This window comes from Prionailurus bengalensis, chromosome E1, assembly GCF_016509475.1.
Source record: "Prionailurus bengalensis isolate Pbe53 chromosome E1, Fcat_Pben_1.1_paternal_pri, whole genome shotgun sequence".
NCBI lineage: Eukaryota > Metazoa > Chordata > Mammalia > Carnivora > Felidae > Prionailurus > Prionailurus bengalensis.
Window position 1 is genome coordinate 26915161 of NC_057347.1, and position 20680 is coordinate 26935840.

The 20680-nt window shown below is 35.3% G+C and overlaps 2 protein-coding genes across 4 annotated transcripts in view; one reads left to right on the top strand and one right to left on the bottom strand.

Moving 5' to 3' along the window:
- Positions 1-20680, bottom strand: part of VMP1 (vacuole membrane protein 1) — a 132210-nt gene that overhangs the window by 87196 nt on the left and 24334 nt on the right. For all 3 annotated transcript variants that reach the window (XM_043583895.1, XM_043583893.1, XM_043583894.1), the window contains exons 2-5: positions 19530-19631; positions 16843-16978; positions 11861-11951; positions 10476-10586 (exon numbers count right to left, since the gene is read on the bottom strand). In XM_043583895.1, coding sequence (XP_043439830.1) covers positions 10476-10586; positions 11861-11951; positions 16843-16978; positions 19530-19605 — 414 coding nt within the window. In that variant the 5' untranslated portion in view covers positions 19606-19631. The remainder of the gene's footprint in view (positions 1-10475; positions 10587-11860; positions 11952-16842; positions 16979-19529; positions 19632-20680) is intronic.
- PTRH2 (peptidyl-tRNA hydrolase 2) overlaps positions 1-20680 on the top strand; it is a 58755-nt gene that overhangs the window by 7152 nt on the left and 30923 nt on the right. The gene's annotated exons all lie outside the window — the stretch shown is intronic.

Sequence of the window (20680 nt, forward strand, 5' to 3'; positions counted from 1 at the left end):
AAGATATGTATTTATGTAATATATATCTTCTGTTCTATATAATGAATTCCTTTTTTTTTTGTAATTCACATAGTATTTCAGAGTGTTTTTTTGCACTAATTAAATGTTCAAACTTTTTGAAGTGAACTAAAATGAATTACTACAGTGATGACTTTATGAAAAAATTCAGTTTTTTGAGAATATATAAGACAACCCATTTGTTCTCAGTCTTAGTTCAAAATAGCCTCACAAAAATGAATGTTATCTAAATGAACACTTTCTGATTTTAGGAAGTAGTTAGATGCCAATTTAAAATAACTATAGCAGAGGTGCCTGGCTCAGTTGGAAGAGCATGCAACATCTTGATCTTGGGGTCATGAGTTCAACCCCCATGTAGGGTGTAGAGAGTACTTAGATAAATAAAACTTTAAAATGACTATAAAATTTCAAAACAAAACAGTATATGTACTAAAACAGAACATTTAAATACAGCATTATACAGAAAAGTCCATTATACATACATCTTAATGAGTTATTACAGCACAAGTACCCTCTACCTAGGTCAAGAAATAGAAACATACAACAGAGGGACCTACCCTACTGGTTGTTAAGGTTGATTACAAAGCTAGTGTAATGAAACTTTTTTCAATTGGTCTGTCAATTTCTACAAACTTTGACTGATATTGCACTGATTCTGTGGATAAAACTGGGAGAACTCACAGCCTTGCAATACTGTATCTTCTAATCCATGAACATGATATTCCTTTTTATCTAGATTTTTCTGCTTCCAATAATATTTTACAATTTATGTAGAAGTGAACCATATCTTTTATAAGTTATTCCTAGATTTTTGCTTTTTTAAATAAAATGCTATTATAAATAGTACCTTCTAAAAAATTTCACTGTTTTTTACAGTATGTAAAAATACAATTGTTATATATATATTGACCTGGCATCCAACAATTATACTATACTCCCCTATTAATTCTCCAAGTTTGTGGAAGTTATGTCCTTCTCTCGGTAGTTCTGCCAAGTTTTGCTTTTTATTTGTTTTTATTTTTATTTTCCAGAGTAAGCTCTACGTCCAATGTGGAGCTTGAACTCATGACAGAGATTTACAGTCACGTGCTCCACAGACTGAGCCAGCCAGGTGCCCCAAGGTTTGCTTTTTTTTTTTAATGTTTATTTATTTTTGAGAGAGAGAGAATGCATGCAAGCAGGCAAGGGGCACAGAGAGAAGGAGACAGAAGATCTGAAGCAGGCTTTGCGCTGACAGCAGCAAGCCCGATGTGGGGCTCAAACTCATGAACCATGAAATCATGACCTGAGCTGAAGTCAGACACTCAACCAACTAAGCCACTTAAGCGCCCCTCAAATTTTGCTTTTTATATGTTGAGTGTATAAGATAAATACAAATATAACTGTTATAACTTCCTGGTGAATTAATCTTTTATTATTAAGAACTGATGCATTCTATTAACACTTTCTGCCTCATACTCTACTTTGACTTCAATATAGGTACATGAGCTCACTGACATTTCGCTCATCTTTTTCCATCCTTTTACCATTAATCTTTGTGTATTCATATTTTATGTATGTAGTTTGCATACAGCAAATAGCTAAATATTTTTTTACATTTATCTGGACAATAGAAAGTGATATTTATTCCACTTACATTTATATAATTATTGATATATTTGGGATTTAAATCTACCACTGAATGCTTACTAATCATCCTATTTATGTTCGTTTTGTCCTTCCTTGCCTTCTTTTGGTTTGGCTTTTAAAAAATTACTCAATTTTTACCTGCCCTTATTAGCTTGATTTTTATATATCTTTCTAGTGCTTACCCTAAAGATTATAAAATAAATCCTTGTTTATTAAAGTGCTATATAAATGAATATCTTGCCTTTAACAGAATACAAAGGCCTTAGAATAATTATTCTTCAATAATTTCAATTATTCCACATCTGATTTGTAGATGATGTATTTTAATTCTCTCTATATTTTAATCTCTTAAGACTATCATTGGGGCACCTGGGTGGCTCAGTCGGTTGAGCATCTGACTTCAGCTCAGGTCATGATCTCACAGCTTGTGAATTCGAGCCCCGCGTCAGGCTCTGTGCTGACAGCTCAGAGCCTGGAGCCTGCTTCTGCTTCTGTGTCTCCCTCTCTCCCTGCCCCTAACCCGCTCACGTTCTGTCTCTGTCTCTCTCAAAAATAAATAAACATTAAAAAAAAAAAAAAGATATTATCATTACTGAGACATCATGACCTGAGCTGAAGTCAGACGCTTAGCCGACTGAGCCACCCAGGTACCCTGATGTCAATCTTAATTTCAACTTACCCATATATTTACCCTTCTTATTTTTCATTTGTTCCTGAATCTCTGGGCTTCAATCAAGAAACACTTTCCTTCAATTCAAAGAATATCTTTTACTATTTCCTTTAGAGAATGTTTGCTGATGACAAACTTTCTGTTTTTTGTTTTTTTTTTAGTATCTTTATTTTATACTGTTCACAGGATACTTTGAGTATAGAATCCTCTGTTGGTAGCTATTTTCTTTTAGCCCTTTATTTAAAGATACCATTCCACTGTCAGCTGTTAACTTCTCAACAAAATCCATGACAGCAAGAAATCAGTCTTACTGGAGTTCTTTTGAAGACATCATGGTTTTTTTCTCCATTTCTTTTTGTTCTGGACATTTTTCTCTTGCCTATTTTGCAGTTTATTAGTCCTCTCTTAGGTATATCTACTGAAAGTCCATTAATTGAGTTCTTAATTTCAGTTACTATGTTTTTTCAATTCTAGAATTTCCACTTGCCTCTCTTTTATAGACTCTAATTCTCTGCCAAAATATTCAAACTTGTTTATTACCTTGAACACACTGCTTTAAATTTTTTTTTATGTTTATTCATTTCTGAAAGACAGAGACCGAGCACAAGCAGGGGTGGGGCGGAGAGAGAGGGGGACACAGAATCTGAAGCGGGCTCCAGGCTCTGAGTTGTCAGCACAGAGCCTGACGTGGGGCTCAAACTCATGAACCGTGAGATCATGACCTGAGCCAAAGTCCGAGGCTCAACTGACTGAGCCACCCAGGCACCCCCACATTGCTTTAGATTAATACATGTATAATAACTTCATTAAATGGATCCCCTGTGGATCTGTTTCTATTATTTCTTTGTATTGACCAAATTAACTTGTCTCCTCAGATACCTGATTACTTTTGACTGAGTGCTAGACTTATATATGAAAAAAATATGGAATTAATGTGAAGCCTAGAATGATTTTATTTTCCTCTAAACTTAAGATTTAAGCCTGAGCTTCAGTCTCTGTAAGGGCTAATTTATATCTAATTCATCCTTACCTTTATTTTTATTTTATTTTTTTTATTTATAAATTTTTTTTTCAACGTTTTTATTTTATTTTTGGGACAGAGAGAGACAGAGCATGAACGGGGGAGGGGCAGAGAGAGAGGGAGACACAGAATCCGAAAACAGGCTCCAGGCTCCGAGCCATCAGCCCAGAGCCTGACGCGGGGCTCGAACTCACGGACCGCGAGATCGTGACCTGGCTGAAGTTGGACGCTTAACCGACTGCGCCACCCAGGCGCCCCCATCCTTACCTTTAAAGTGTGGCTCCTTAGGGTTCCAATCCAAAGCCTGCAAGTTTATCAAAGCATATCATTTGCCAGTATCACCTGTCTAGGTTTCCTCTTTAACATTACGGTTGCCCTTATAATTCTTTGCTCTTTTTTTTTTCTCTCTATGATACCTTTAGGCAGACTTTTTTTTTCTTTTATTTAGAGACAGAAATCACACACACACAGGCATTGTGAGAGAGGGAGAGCAAGGGCTGTCAGCACAGAGCCCAACATGGCACTCAATCCCAGGAACCATGAGATCATGATCTAAGCTGAAATTAAGAGTCAGATGCTCAACCCATTGAGTCACCCAGGCACAGGAGTTTTTAAATTTTATCAACCTGTTAAAGATGCTTTCATGAGAGTATTGATCTAAATTGCCTAATCTATCATCACTGGAAAATCAACAATTATCAGTGGTTTTTATGCTATAACATACTGCTGTATTAAAATAAATTGTGGGAGCACTTGCAGCAATGTGGATGGAACTCGAGTGTATTATGCTAAACGAAGTAAGTTAGTCAAAGAAAGACAAATATCATATGATTTCACTCTTATGTGGAATTTGATAAATACAAAACAGATGAACATAGAAGGGAAGGAAAAATAAAATAAAAGCAGAGAGGGAGGAAAACCATAGGAGACTCTTAAATACAGAGAACAAACTGAGGGCTGCTGGAGGGATTTTGGGTGGGGGAATGGGCTAAATGGGTAATGGGCATCAAGGAGATCACTTGTTGGGATGAGCACTGGGTGTTATATGTAAGTGATGAATCAATGGGTTCTACTCCTGAAACCAATACTACACTATATGTTAAGTAATTTGAATTTAAATGAATAAATAAAAAATACAAAAATAAATAAAAAATAAAAATAAATAATAAACAAAGGGTGTGAGAGTCCTATGCAAAGAAAATTTTAAGACTTAAAAAAATGTACAGTACCTGTGAGACATTTTATTAAATTCTTGGAAGAATTTAAAAAATCAATCGTGGGAAATGTTGCTTATAATTTCTTAAGAGTAACAGCTAAAGTGTGTAAAATGAAATGACTGCCTTTTAAATAAAATCATAGTAAGAATAATGATAATAGTAGTAACTATCAACTGAGAACCTTATATATACTAGCCAGTGAGCTGAAAAGTGTACATGTGTTATTTCATGTACATGTGTTACTTCATCATTTCAATAACGTGTTATTTCAATCCTCAAAACAGCCTTATGCAACAGGCATCATTCCCATTTTCAGCTGAATAAAATAAGGTTTAAAAGTTAAGAAACTTGCCAAATATCATAGTAATATTTGACTCAGCATTCAAACTGAGCTGTTTGACTCTGCATATGCCCTATTACCTCTCATGATAGGAATGAAAGATTTCAGTCCCATAACAAAATCACCTTCAATTACTTGCATATTCTTGAATAATAAAGAAAATAATGGAATTATGGCATTATATCTGAAACTGGGCATGCCACAGTAGTATGTCCTGCCTGCAAATATTTATATCACAATAGAAGGAAAAGCTAATAACTGTTAAACTAATTAATGAATATGGAAAACTATTAAGAAAACTTATTTTCATTCACATGCATTATAGTTATAAATAATAGAATATGCCTCTACAATCTAAGTAGAGCTATTTAAAGGTTTCATATTTATCTAGAACACAACTTGCAAATATAGTGGTTACATTGGTTGTATTAGCAATGCCACCTAGTGGCAGCCAAAGAATAGACAGACATAGGAAAAAGTTGTAGAAGAGTGGTTCTTAAGTTGCTATGCATTAGTCTTTGGAGAATCTTAGAAGTCCTTTTTGCCAGAAAGATGCATATTTTGTAGACACATAACAACATGTATAGTGTTTCAGGAAATTAATAGACAGACCTCTTGAAGCCCATTTGTTGACTATTACAATTAATGGAACAAACCAACTAACTCAGAGGCACAACTAACCTCCCTTGACCCTTGAGAAAAAAATCCATTCACTTTCCCTTCCCTTACTCTCTGGTTAGTAATCATTATTCCTACATAAATAGCATCTAACTTCTCCTTTGTGGCTAGATACATGTTCTCTGAAAACTACTGGATTTCCACTGTTTTCAAATCAGTTTACAAAATTTGATGGTAGCCCAAACTAGTCATTTTTCCCTATTGATTTTCATTAAATTTAATGTGGATCAAACAACTATTTTTACTTCTGATGTTGGAAGTAATGAGGACTTTCAGGGCATCCGAATTAAGTTATAACTTTTCAAATATATCTAAAATATAAATAAATTGTTTACTGACAAACTTATAAATCAAGACTGTTTCTCCATTTTATTATTTTTTTAAACTTTAAGTAGGCTCCACGCTCAACGTGGGGCTCAAATTCATGATTCTGAGATCAAGAGTCGCATGCTCTACCAACTGAGCAAGCCAGACACCCCAAAACAATTTTTCAATTTTAAGGGCAGACAGACAGGTATCTAATATTCTAGGAAATATAGTAACCCTTTGAGATGATCATTTAGTTGTACAATGAATTATAATGAACTAAGTGAAACTTCCAAAAGAGGTAATTTCCGTATTGAGAAGAATCTAATTGGGAAATTTTGTCTATTTAGGAAAAATTTTTCTAGTTCATTTTTAAGCCATGACTTCCAGTAAAGAGTACTGTTAATGAAGAATGAATTAAATCTTTTCCTTTTGTTAAATTTGGTTTCTTTTTCATCTATTTTACTACAAATTATTATCAAAAGATAGTTAAATTTCTGACTGCATTACTCTCCTAACATGGTCACTTGTTTTCTTGCCTGAGGAGTTACATGTTGTATATGGAAAATGTGCCAGTTTCATTGGTACAAAAATGACATTAGAATGTTAATATCACATCCCTAAGTGAGAATAAAGGCTCATAAATGAAGGGAGGTATAATTAGGACTTTCCAAACACAATTACATTTCACAGATACAAAGCAAAAGGAGTGGCCATCTATAAGGATAAACTCTGTTGACCATCTGTCACCAAGAAAATGTTAAGTTTTTAAAATAGGGACACCCAGGTGGCTTAGTCAGTTGAGTATCCAACACTTGATTTCAGTTCAGGTCATGATCCTGTGGTTCATGGGTTTGGGCACCCATAGGGCTCCACACTGACAACTGCCTGGGATTCTGTCTCCTCCCTCTCTCTCTCTGCCCCTTCCCTGCTCTCTCATTCTCTCTCTCAAAATAAATAAAAATAAACTTTAAACAGGCTTGGGATTCTGTCTCTACCTTCCCCCTCTACCCTCCCCCACTCACTCTGTCTCTCAAAATTAACTTCAAAAAAAATATATATATATATATAACAAATTATTTAGAATAGCTTCTTAAATATCACAGATCAAATTTTTATTTTTTATTTTATTATTATTTACTGTTTATTTATTTTCGAAACAGAGCGTGAGCAGGGGAGGGGCAGAGAGACAGGGAGACACAGAATCCAAAGCAGGCTCCAGGCTCTGAGCTGTCAGCACAGAGTCGAACGCAGGGCTCAAACTCATGAACTGTGAGATCACGACCTGAGCCGAAGTTGGATGCTCAACCTACTGAGCCATCCAGACATACCACAGATCAAATTTTAAACCTTTATTTGATTCTGCTTTGCTTCTGGTTTCCTGGCTATTTTTCTCTGTTCTAGAATGCCAAAGTTTACAAGTGGACAGTCTTATTGATGAATTTTTTTCTTCCACATCTGCTACCCTATTGGTTATTGACTATCAGGTGAAAAAAGACATATATAAACCCAACTACACAACATTTTGGAAAAGCCAAAACTTATAGAGACAATAAAAGGATCAGTGTTTACTAAGGTTTCACTGGTAGAGGGGAGGTGGAAGGCAAGATAAATAGGTAGAACAGAGGCAATTTTTAGGGCAGTAAAACTATTCCATATGATACTATAATGGGGGGTACAAAACATTATGTATTTGTCAAAACCCACAGAACTGTAAAACAAAGTGAACTCTAATACTAATAATAGGTTTTAGTTTATAATGTATCGATACTGGCTCCTCAATTGTAACAAGGGTACCACCCCAAAGTAGGATGTTAATAATAGGGAAACTATCGTTATGTTATACATCTGAAACTAAAATATTTTATATCAATTATACCTCAATAGAAAACAACAACAACAAAAAACAGGAGAACCTGTGTGTGTGTATAAAATGGTACGTGGAAACTTTTTTTTTTCCTCAATTTTTCTGCAACCCCAAAACTGGTCCAAAAATAAAGCCAGAAAGAAGGGAAAGAAAGGAAAAGGAAAAGGAAAAGAAAAAGGAAGAGGAAGAAGAAAAGAAGGGAAAGAAAGAAAGAATTCTTAGTCCTTTACAAATTTCCCTTCTTTCTGTCCAACCACTTGCACCAGCAACCCACCTGGATCAGGTGAAAATCTCATGTACCTTGCAAGATAATTATAACATCCTTTTAAATTTCTCTTTTCAGATACTTATAATATGTACTCAATAAACAACTGAATATAAAACTGTTTTCTATTCAGTTAGTGGTATCAAGTCAAGTAAAAAACCAACAATTATCTTTGGCTCCTTTCCCCATAATTAAACCATAACATCTTTGTGATTATACTAGTAAAATTTCTCTAAGATTTGTCCCGTTCCATCCCAATGCTGTTGCCACTCCAACCACTCTTCTGAAATATTTAAAATTTATGGCATCTTTTGTTTTCATTCCACTTGATTGCTCTCTGCAAATTCTTTTTTGTAAATATCCCCTCCTCTCCATACTGCCTGCTACCTCCATGGAAGCCTGTGTCTTTCAGAAGGATTATCATAACTGCCCATCTTCTTTCTCTCCCATTTTCAATCTATCTCCCACACTACATCCAATATCATATGTTTAAAATGCAGATCTGGTTATTTTACTTGTATTTAATTTTAGCGCATTTAAAGTAATTCTAAACGCTACTCACAAACAAAAATCAAATTTATTTAGTGCTGAAAAAAGTGGCCTGATCCACTCTGCACTCCAGTTTATTATCATCAGTGATAATGCCACAAAACTTTTATACAGCTCTTACCTATAATGCAACAGTTTCAGATGTTCCCTAATTAAATCTTCATACTTGCTGAACTAATATGTATAGTATTTACTTTAATGAGAGAGTATAATACCTTCCCTCAAATAGCTATTGAAGAGTTTCTTCTATTACACATTCCATTAAATCTGCACTCTGATCCCCCAGCAGAAGTAACTAGTTAATTTATGGAAGCAAAGACTTGATTTTTCACTCAAATGAATTTTATAATAATTATTGATTATTTGTATGTTTCTAAAACCTTTACTGGATATCAATGGAACTAAAATAATAATGTTTTCACATCACGACATTTTATAAATGTCACCTTATAAAGGTTTCTCATGGATATGAAAAGAAACAGGAAACATATAACTTCCTTGTTTCAAATTTCTTTACCCTAACTTATTGTGCAATTTCTACATTTCATTAGAATCACTTTTAAGATTCATCAGAATCTGCTACCTGGGTTGCTTTTTAGATACTTCTAAATTAATCCAGTGCTACAAATTAGTTCCTTAATCTGGTTTTCCCAAAGAATCTCAGAAGAAAGATTTAGAACAGACTGGTAACCTATAACCTCTAATTCCTTCTTTTCTCCTCTCCCTCAACCTCAAATATAGTATTATATGTCTAAGAATTTAGTTATTAAAGAAACACTGATATGGATTAGTTCTCTGGGATTATGTCCCTATTTGGGATTAAATCAGCGAGCAATCATGAACAGAATTCTAAAATTCCAGATTTTAAACTCCCATAAACTTGGAGAAGTTATGAATTATAGATTCTCAAATTATTCTTCAGACTATTAATTTAGCAGCCTTCTGAACAATCATTCCTTAATACTTACCATATCTGCTTCTGAAATGAATTCATTGAAACATAAAGATTGGAAACGTTTGCCGTGTTGAACTTTATTCGGGAATCAGTACTGCTGTGACAACTTTTCACCTGTCTTTCCCCAATCAAGATCAGGCTTTTTTCAAATATGGAATTGTTTTCAATTCCTCAGCAAAAGGAATAGAGTGAAACAAGAGAGGAATCCAGGGCACAAAATCTGATGAGCACTCACTCCTCAAGTCCATACTTACATGACCGTGAGAGTGCCATTTAAATTCTGTTCCTTAGATGTCTTGCTCATCACCCCCTGGTCCTAGCTCTGCTATTACATCAGTACATTTGTTAATGTTTAAAGGAAAACCTATCTTTTATCTCCCCATTTTCAACTAAGTAAAACAGTATTTTTGAGGAGGGGTACATTTTATACTTTGATTTAAAAGGATTTAAGAAAGCTTTCAGTTCGACATGTGTTATATATACTTCATTAACTACATTCAGTAAGAATACCAAAAATGACTATCCAGGTGTATGCATGTGGTACTTGAGAACATGAGGGAAGACACCATTTCTCATTTGCTGATTAACAGAGAAAGCAAACTGTTCAAATTAATTCTAAGCCTTACATGAAATCTTGTACATTTAAAGAACTTCAGCTATTAAAATGACCATTGCATAAGCAAAAGAACCATTATTCCAAAACCTGGAAGGAACATTTCCTGGCTGAATTAATTTAAGTGAACAATCTCAATTGCCCAAGGGTTTTTCCCTCTTCTCTTTTTAAATCCTCAACCCAAAAGGAAAAACAAAACAATTCTAAATCAAACTTAAAAACACATGATTTGAGGATTAGAGTGCTTCTAAAATGCAAAGGTAGTAACTAAAAATCCTAGAATTTTAATTCCTCAAGCACCAATTAAAACATCTCTTTCAATCTTGCTTATTAAAAGTTATTCTTACCAGATAAAGGAGGAAGGTGTGCAGCCCTGTTCCAAGCCCAACAGAAGACAAAATTCCTAAGCCTATCCAGTAGGCATACAAGAGAAATTGTTTCTCTATACGTTGCACATACTGAAAAACAAAATGGACGCAGTGGGGGGAAAAACAAACTTGTTAAGCAAAAATACATTATTTATCACCTACAATCAAACTAAAACAAACCAACTAAAATAAGTTTCTAATAGGAAGAAAGCATTAAGAATAAAAATTCCTTGAAGAGGCCTAATTCCTCGTATATGTGACAGCAGAGAGACAAAAAATTCATCTAATTAGAATACAGATCTTGTTTTTAGACCTTTAAAGTCCTACTATTGTGAATGACATTTATAGGAAAAATGCAAATTACTAATATGATTTAACTATGAGAATAAAAGTTTTAAAGGTATTTAAAAGTTACAAAAACTTTAAGAAAGCATCATAATAAACAGTGGTAAGAGTGGGACAGTTGTTCACATATTTGTGAATGGAATATATTCTTCTTAATCAAAGTACAAAAACGGAATACAATTATTTTTGTATATTGAAGACCAAGATGCTTTTCAAACAAGAGCAAACTGAAGTCCACTGAGCTATGGACTTGTTGGAAGCATTCCACATATTAGATTCTAGACTCTCACACTGGCAATTAAATTCTTCAAACCAGTTCCTTACAAACTCTTAATGGCATACATATATTTCTTCAAAATAGTTAAAAGAAATGCATTTAAAACTATAAAAACTTCTCTGAAATTAGAGGTGAACTGTTGTAAAATATAAAACAATACTACTTTAGAACCATTTCCTATTAGAATACATTAATGTTTTGCTATTTTTAACCAAAGTTTTGACTAAACACCATCAGGAAAGTTACATTTGAATCCTTGAAAATAAAAAGAAATGATATATGCTGAATATAAATGCTCAGCAGCCATGAAATGCCACAATATTTTTAATATTTGATCTTTTAAGACATTGAGATATCATTTATGATATAAATGTAAAAAACAAAACCAAATCTAAAAATGTGGAGGGCAGAAATTTTATCAAATCCACAACAGTCCCATTTTGAAACTGTTTGGGATTAGGGAGGGTACAAGAATAGAAACAGAGGGGTGTCTAGATGGCTGAGTCGGTTAAGCGTCTGACGCTTGATCTGGGCTCAAGTCATGATCCCACAGTTGTGACATCGAGCCCCGTGCCAGGTTCTGTGCCGGCAGTGTGAAGCCTGCTTGGGATTCTCTTTTTCCCTCTCTCTGCCCCTCCCTGGCTGGTGCTCTCTCTCTCTCTCTCTCTCTCTCTCTCTCTCTCAAAACAATCATTAAAAAAAACAAATAAAATGGAATAGAAAGAGTTGCTGAACCTCTTACCTGTTGATGTGCTCCTTCAACACAATACGTAGCTATAAGTACAGCAAGCAGCAATAAAAAAGATACCACAATGCTTTGACGATGCCATAATCTTAAAAACAAAAATAAATGAAATATCTCACAGTCTCATTTTTAGGATTCAGCACTCCCAAAACAATTTCTTGTTGAAGCACTTAGGTTGTTTAGCACAGCTACAGAATGTTTTTTGGGGTTAAACTCTTGTCCTTAAACATGATGGTCTCTTAGGGTACAGAAGGAGGCCATGAGCAGATACATAGTATAGAACACCCAATTTTTTTTTTATCATAAACCCTATGGTAACCTTTCCCTTACCCAAAAGACTGATCTAATATAATGAAATATATATATAATGAAAAGAGCGCTGGCCTTCAAGTTAGAGGACCTGGATCAGAGTCCCTAAGTATTACACTTTGAGTAAGATGTTTAACCAATCTGATTCTATGTCTTATTTTTAAAATCATAATATAGTTGGGGTGCTTGGGTGGCTCAGTTGGTTAAGTATCAGATTCTTGGTTTTCCCTCAGGTCATAATCTCACTGTTTGTGGGATCGAGCCCTGCACTGGACTCTTTGCTGTCAGTGCAAAGCCTGACTGGGATTCTCTCTCCCTGTCTCTCTGCCCTTCTCCTCTCTCTCTTTTAAAATAAATAAATAAACATTTACAACTAAATAAAAATAAAAATAAAACAAAATAAAATCATAATACAGTTGACCCTTGTACAATATGGGTCTGAACAGTGCAGGGACTACATGTGGATTTTTTACAGTACAGTACTGTAAGTGTATTTTCTCTTCCTTATGATTTTCTTAACAACATTTTCTTCTCCCTAGCTTACTATATTGTAAGAATATTGTATATAATACATATAAGGTACAAAGGCTTCTGGTCAAAAGTAGGCTATTACTGGGGTGCCTGGGTGGCTCGGCAGAGCATCCAACTTTGGCTCAGGTCATGATCTCACAGATCATGGGTTCGAGCCCTACGTCGGGCTTTGCACTAACAGTGAAGAGCCTGCTTTGGATTCTCTGTCTCCATTTCTCTCTGCCCCTCCCCCACCTCTCTCTCTCTCTCTCTCTCCCTCTCTCTCTCTCTCTCTCTCTCTCAAAAATAAACATTAAAAAATTTTTTTTAAAAAGTAGGCTATTACTAGTTAAGTTTTCTAGGAGTCAAAATTTACACACGGATTTTCAACTGTGTGGGTATTGACACCCCTAATCCCCATGTCATTCAAGGGTCAACTGTAATCATAAACTTGTTTTACTGCTTTCACAGAGTTGCTTTAGGGATCAAATGAACTGAAAAATATTACAAAATGTTTAATAAACTGTATGTACAATAAAAATGTAAGATACTATTAAAAATAATAACTTGGGGCATTCAGCTGGCTCTGTCAGTGGAGCATGTCAGTGGAGCATGTCGTGATGTCAGGACTGTGAGTTTGAGCTTCACGTTGGGTGTACAGTTTACTTAAGTTAAAAAAAAATATAGGCATCCAACTCGGCAAGGAGGAAGTCAAACTTGAGAAAATTCTTTGCAGATGACAGGATACTCTATATGGAAAACCCAAAAGATTCCACCAAAAACTTGCTAGAACTGATCCATGAATTCAGCAAAGTCGCAGGATATAAAATCAACGCACAGAAATCGGCTGCATTTCTAAACACCAATAATGAAGAAGCAGAAAGAGAAATCAAGGAATTGATCCCATTTACAACTGCACCAAAAACCATAAAATACCTAGGAATAAACCTAACCAAAGAAGTGAAAAAGCTATACACTGAAAGCGATAGAAAGCTTATGAGAAATTGAAGAAGACGTACAAAAAAATGGAAAAATATTCCATACTCATGGACTGGAAGAACAAATATTGTTAAAATGTTGATACTACCCAAAGCAATCTACATATTCAATGCAATCCCTATCAAAACAATACCAGCATTCTTCTCAGAGCTAGAACAAACAATCCTAAAATTTGTATGGAACCAGAAAAGACCCCGAATAGTAGGCAAAGCAACCTGAAAAAGAAAACTGAAACTGAAAGCATCACAATTCCAGACTTCAAAGTTGTAATCATCAAGACAGTATGGTACTGGCATAAAAATACTTAGATCAATGCAACAGAATAGAGAATCCAGAAATGGACCCACAAACGTATGGCCAACTAATCTTTGACAAAGCAGGAAAGAATATCCAATGGAATAAAGACAGTCTCTTCAGCAAGTGGTGCTGGGAAAACTGGACAGCAACGTGCAGAAGAATGAACCTGGACCACTATCTTACACCATACACAAACATAAACTCAAAATGGATCAAAGACCTAAATGTAAGAAAGGAAGCCATCAAAATCCTCCTGGAGAAAGCAGGCAAAAACTGTTTTGACCTCGGCCACAGCAACTTCTTACTCAACATGTCTCCGGAAGCAAGGGAAACAAAAGCAAAAATGAACTACTGGGACCTCATCAAGATAAAAAGCTTCTGCACAGCAAAGGAAACAATCAGCAAAACTAAAAGGCAACCGACAGAATGGGAGAAGATATTTGCAAATGACATATCAGATAAAGGGTTAGTATCCAAAATTTATAAAGAACTTATCAAACTCAACACCCAAAAAACAAACCATCCAGTAAAGAAATGGGCAAAAGACATGAATAGAAAACTTCTCCAAAGAAGACATCCAGATGGCTAACAGACACATGAAAAAATGCTCAAATCATTATCAGGGAAATACAAATCAAAACTACAACGAGATATCACCTCATACCTGTCAGAATAGCTAAAAGTAACAACTCAGGCAACGACAGTTGTTGGCAAGGATGCGGAGAAAGAGGAAGCCTTTCGCACTGCTGGTGGGAATGTAAACTAGTGCAGCAACTCTGGAAAATTGTATGGAGGGTCCTCAAAAAATTAAAAATAGAACTACCTTACGACCCAGCAATTGCATCACTAGGTATTTATCCAAAAGATACAGGTGTGCTGTTTCCAAGGCACACATGCACCCCATGCAGCACTATCAACAACAGCCCAAGTATGGAAAGAGCCCAAATGTCCACGACATAGGAATGGGTAAAGAAGATGTGATATATATATACAATGGAGTATTACTCAGCGATCAAAAGCAATGAAATCTTGCCATTTGCAACATTGTGGAGGGAACTAGAGTGTATAAGTCAGAGATTTTTGCTAAGCAAAATCAGTCAGAGAAAGACAAATATATGACTTTACTCATGTGGAATTTAAGATACAAAACAGATGAACATAAGGGAAGGGAAGCAAAAATAATATAGAAACAGGGATGGGACAAAACATAAGAGACTCTTAAATATAGAGAACAAACTGAGGGTTGTTGGAGGGGTTATGGGTGGAGGGATGGGCCAAACAGGCAAGCGGCATTAAGGAAGATACTTGTTGGTGGGGTGCCTAGGTGGTTCAGTCAGTTAAGCGTCTGACTTCAGCTCAGGTCATGATCTCCCAGTCTGTGAGTTCAAGCCCCACATCAGGCTCTGTGCTGAAAGCTCAAAGCATGGAGCCTGCTTCAGATTCTGTGTCTCCCTCACTCTGCCCTTCTCCCACTCACATTCTGTCTTGTCTCTCAAAAAAGAATAAATGTATTTAAAAAAAAAAAAAAAAAGGAAGATACTTGTTGAGATAAGCACTGGGTGTTATATGCAGAGGATGAATCACTGGATTCTACTCCTGAAATCATTATTGCAGTATATGCTAACTCACTAGGATGCAAATTAAAAAATAGTAATAATTAAAAAACAAAAAAAGATGGGGCACCTGGGTGGCTCAGTCAGTTGAACATTTGGCTTTTGATTTTGGCTTAGGTCATGATCCCAGGCTCATGGAATCAAGCCCTGCGTTGGGCTCCACACTGAACATGGAGACTACTTGGGAATCTCTCTCTCTCCCTCTGCCCCTCTCCCCAACTTGCATCCATGCTCTTTCTCTTAAAAAAAAAAAAAAATAATAATAATAATAATTTGGAAACCAAGTTCAAAATGATAAGGCATGTAAAAGTTCAACTTGTTCTTTATGATATCTGAAACAGGCCTGATAAGTACTAAATTTAAAGATACAACACATTTCCAGGGAAGAGTCCTCTTTCACTGGCTGAAACTGTCAGTAAAAGTGCCATGTATCCTGAACTCTGTCCTACTAAAGATTCAGTGTGTCTGGTGTACACAAGCCTAAGTTCTCTTAAAGGTAAAGCCAGAAGATGGGGCGCCTGGGTGGCGCAGTCGGTTAAGCGTCCGACTTCAGCCAGGTCACGATCTCGCGGTCCGGGAGTTCGAGCCCCGCGTCGGGCTCTGGGCTGATGGCTTAGAGCCTGGAGCCTGTTTCCGATTCTGTGTCTCCCTCTCTCTCTGCCCCTCCCCCATTCATGCTCTGTCTCTCTCTGTCCCCCAAAAAATAAATAAACGTTGAAAAAAAAAATTTTAAAAAAAGGTAAAGCCAGAAGAAAAAAATCTTGTTTCCTATGTTATCCTTTGTGTAAAAGATTCAACATGAGACAGAAGTCAATTGCAATAATCTAGTGAGCAAATAGCAGTATGTTCCCTATTTTTCTTGAAACTATAGAAAGGAAAATAAATATATTCCTAAAACATTCTAAATTTTGGGGCACCTGGGTGGCTCAGTCTGTTGAGCATCCAACTTTGGCTCAGGTCATGATCTCACAGCTCATGAGTTCGAGCCCCATGTCAGGCTCTGTGCTGACAGCTCAGGGCCTGGAGCCTGCTTCTGCTTCTGTGTCTCCCTCTCTCTCTGCCCCTAACCCACTCACATTCTGTCTCTGTCTCTCTCAAAAGTAAATAAAAATGTTAAAAAAATAAAAAACAAAAATAAATAAATTTAACTAATTCATATGGAAAGAGCAGGAGGTAGAGAGTAGGAGATTGTTAAAGATTTCTAAAATTAGTAAATAAAATTTATTTAAAAGGTAATGGAAGACTCTTTACTTTGAGGTCCATTCCTTCAAGATTACTAGGATTTCCAGAGAAAAATACTGCAAGGTAATGAGTGGCTGTCTCCACAGGACAATATTCTGCCTCTCTTCCCGATCCCTCCTCTTCTTTTCATTCATTGAAGAAGGGTCTGAAAAACATTAGGGCAGAAGTTAAAAGAGAATGTTCGCTTTTCCCAATCACTTTAAAAATTCACCTACTTTCCCATATCACATTTGAAGGACTGTATACAAACCTCAAAAAATAAGCAATGTGATTCACGTTATGATACGTCTGGGTTAGGTGATTCTGCTCTGCTCTGAGGACTATTTTAGCAATTATTGTCAGGACACAAGTTACTTTTCTTGTACACTACTGGGATACTAAGTTAGCCCACCTTCCATGAAAGGTGATTTAGTATCACATCACAGAGCAAAGTGGTTTAGAGCTCAAAATGGGACGGCAAACTACTTGGTTCCAAATCTTGCCTACAAGTCATGAGACAGCAGGCAAGTTAGTTAACCCTTCTATCTCTCAGTTTTTTCTTTTCTGAAATGAAGATGAACATAGTACTTAACTTCTTTAGGGTCATCACAAAGATTAAATGAGTTAATATATGTGAAGCTCTGAGAAGACTCTGACACTTAGTGTACAAAGTTATTATCAAAATTACAAATGCACATACCCTATAACCCAATAATCCCATTTCTAAGAATGATTAGGTATGAGGTGATATGTCTTTTGTACAAGTTTATTCAATGCAGTGTTACTTGTCTTGGCAAAAAATTATAAACAACCTAAATGTTAACGGAAGACAGAGGAGTGGTTAAAGTATGTATACTGATACAATGGAATACTAAGCAGCCATAATGAAGACTACAGTTATAGCACAATCTCTAGGAAATACAAAGTTAAAAAATACCACAGTACAGGACAGTAAGTGTGTCATACTGACATTAATTTTAAATTCCAAGGGGTTAGGCGGCAGGGGAAGAATATATAAATGCACATGCTTATTGAGAGAAAGGAAAGAAAAAAACAACATGCAAAAGCTACTATTGTGGAGTTACTTCACACTAATGTGAAGAGACTATGACATATGCATGCTTATCTCTACATCCTGAAATTTTTGGTGCAATGATATAAAATTTATCAATAATCAGAGTAACCTGAAAGTCAGATAAGTGCTGCAAAATGTGCCCTGCAAGGCAATGTAGTGATCAAAACACAGAAACTACTATTTCAGATAGCTTGCACTTCTTCCAATGTAAGAGAATTTCTATAACAGAATATTACCATGCTGGAATATTATTTGCAGTATGGTTAAGATGTCAAACAACTACAAATCAAGAAGAAAACCATTATAATTAACAGAAGTGAAAAAGCCTTCATTTCCTTTAAACACATGAAGGAAAGTTCCTACTTTAACCATCTATATAAATAAAAGCCATAGTTTCAGGGCTTTCAGGGCCTTTTATTATTATTATTTTTTTAAATGTTTGAATAAGTGTAAAATATACTGAAATTTACTACAAATTCCAAATTTGGCTAAAGTATAAATTTATTTGTTGCAAATGAAAACTTTAAAATAAACCCACAATAGGAGAGCCTGAATGGCTCAGTCAGTTAAGCGTCCGACTTCAGCTCAGGTCATGATCTCACGGTCCGTGGGTTCAAGACCCACATCGGGCTCTGTGCTGACAGCTCAGAGCCTGGAGCCTGCTTCAGATTCTGTGTCTCCCTCTCTCTCTGCCTCTCCCCTGCTCATGCTCTGTCTCTCTCTGTCTTCTTTCAAAAATGAATAAAAAAAAACATTTAAAATAAAATAAACTCACAATAATCACATTGACTTTTTGATAATTATACATTTAGGATTAGTGTAATAAGTAAATTTACAATCTACTTCTAAAGTTACAAAATAGCATGATAACACTGAGCACCAAACAAAGCCAAATAAATACTGACCACAGCATAAGATTAACAAATAATAACCTTGTACCCAGAACACTGGTGATGAAACTATGGCTAGGCTGCTTCTGCTATCACTGTGAAAATTCACCATATAGGCCCGGACCCATAAATTTCATTTACTAAGAGGGGTAAAAAAAGATAATTACTGTAGTCCCCCCCTCATCCGTAGGGGACATGTTCTAAGATGCCCAGTGGATGCCTGAAACCAGAGAGTACTGAATTCTATATATAACTATGTTTTTTCCTATACCTACATAGTTATGCTAAAGTTTATAAATTCAACACAGTAAGATTGACAGCAATAACCAATAATAAAATAATTATAAAAATATAGTTTAATAAAAGTTATATGAATGTAACTTTCTTAAAATATCTTATTGTACTGTCCTTCTTCTTGAGATTATGTGAGATGATAAAATGCTTATGTGATAAGATGAAGTGAAGTGAATGATGTAGGCATTGTGATGTGGCATTAGGCTATTACTGATGTTCTGACAATAGATCATTCTGTTTCTGGACTGCAGTTGGCCATGGGGAACTGAAACTATGGAAAAACAAAACACAGATAAGAGGCAGGGGGGATTTCTGTAATGTTATATAAAATATATAAGAATCTCACATACTTATCATATATTAACAAAAGACAGTAAATATTAGATATATTTCTATTTTACTCCACTGAAAAGGATATCATTTAAACCTGTAGATCTTCTCTCTCCAAATCACCATACCTGTGAAGTTTCCATTATATTGTTCCTTGTTCATTGCTACACGTCTCTGGTCACAATTTTTTCCATTCTCTGCCATTTCATAGATCAGTAACTCTTGAGGAGCTAGTAAAGCAAAATAAAATCCAATGACATGTTACATACTTCTGCTTTGCATTTATGACTGAATAAAACTGAGAAACAACATGGTTGTTCTTCGTGCTGTTTGAATAATGTGTTTACACTTTCATCTTCTCTTTTATAATCAAGATTTGAATAATTTGTATAGAAACTCTAATAGAAGTAGTAAAAATATAAAAGCCATGTAGTTGTAAACCTTTTCCAGATTAAAACTTGGAGGCAATTTGTCCACTGCAAAACATAAAATACTAGCATCTTCAAATATTGATAAGCTAAAGTCTTTCTAACCCGTAATTTAGTATCATATACACTACCTACTCAAACTTACCAGTCTTTTAGTTCTTTTAGCATTACTAGAAAAAAATGAATATACTATCAAACATGTCAAAAATGTTGATACAGATGAAAGACCAATTTTATTTAGGAAAAAAATTCTACTGAAAAAATAATATGAGCCTAAAAAAAGAAAAATCCTAAATGTTTAAGATATGTTAAATGCACTCTTTATATCATGTTTCATATTACACATGTAGATATATATTTTTACTTTAAATCCCTGTATTACAACATATAACTTGTGCTGACATGATTATTCTACACAAAAACATCAGATTGCCTATAACTTATCATTCTTTCAGGTATTAGTATGGCAAATCTTTCTACTTAAGAAGCACAGTACGTCAATCAAGTCTGCAATACAGACTCCTTAATACCCTCTGCATGTGCCAGGAATCTTGCTAGACCTATATTCAGCTGATTAGAATGTGATATGGTCATATAGTTTGTGAGCTGTGACTATTTTATTCCTTAACTAAAATTCTTTTTTTTCTTTTAAGATTTTAAGTAATCTCTATACCAAACGTGGGGCTCGAACTCACAACCTTGAGATCAAGAGTCACATGCTCTACCCACTCCAGCCAGACGCCCCCTTGACAAAAATTCTAACTATAATTACTGCTCCCCAAATTTATGCTTCATAATGGAAAATAAATGAAATATTATGTATATATAAAAAGACTGGGAGCACCTGGGTG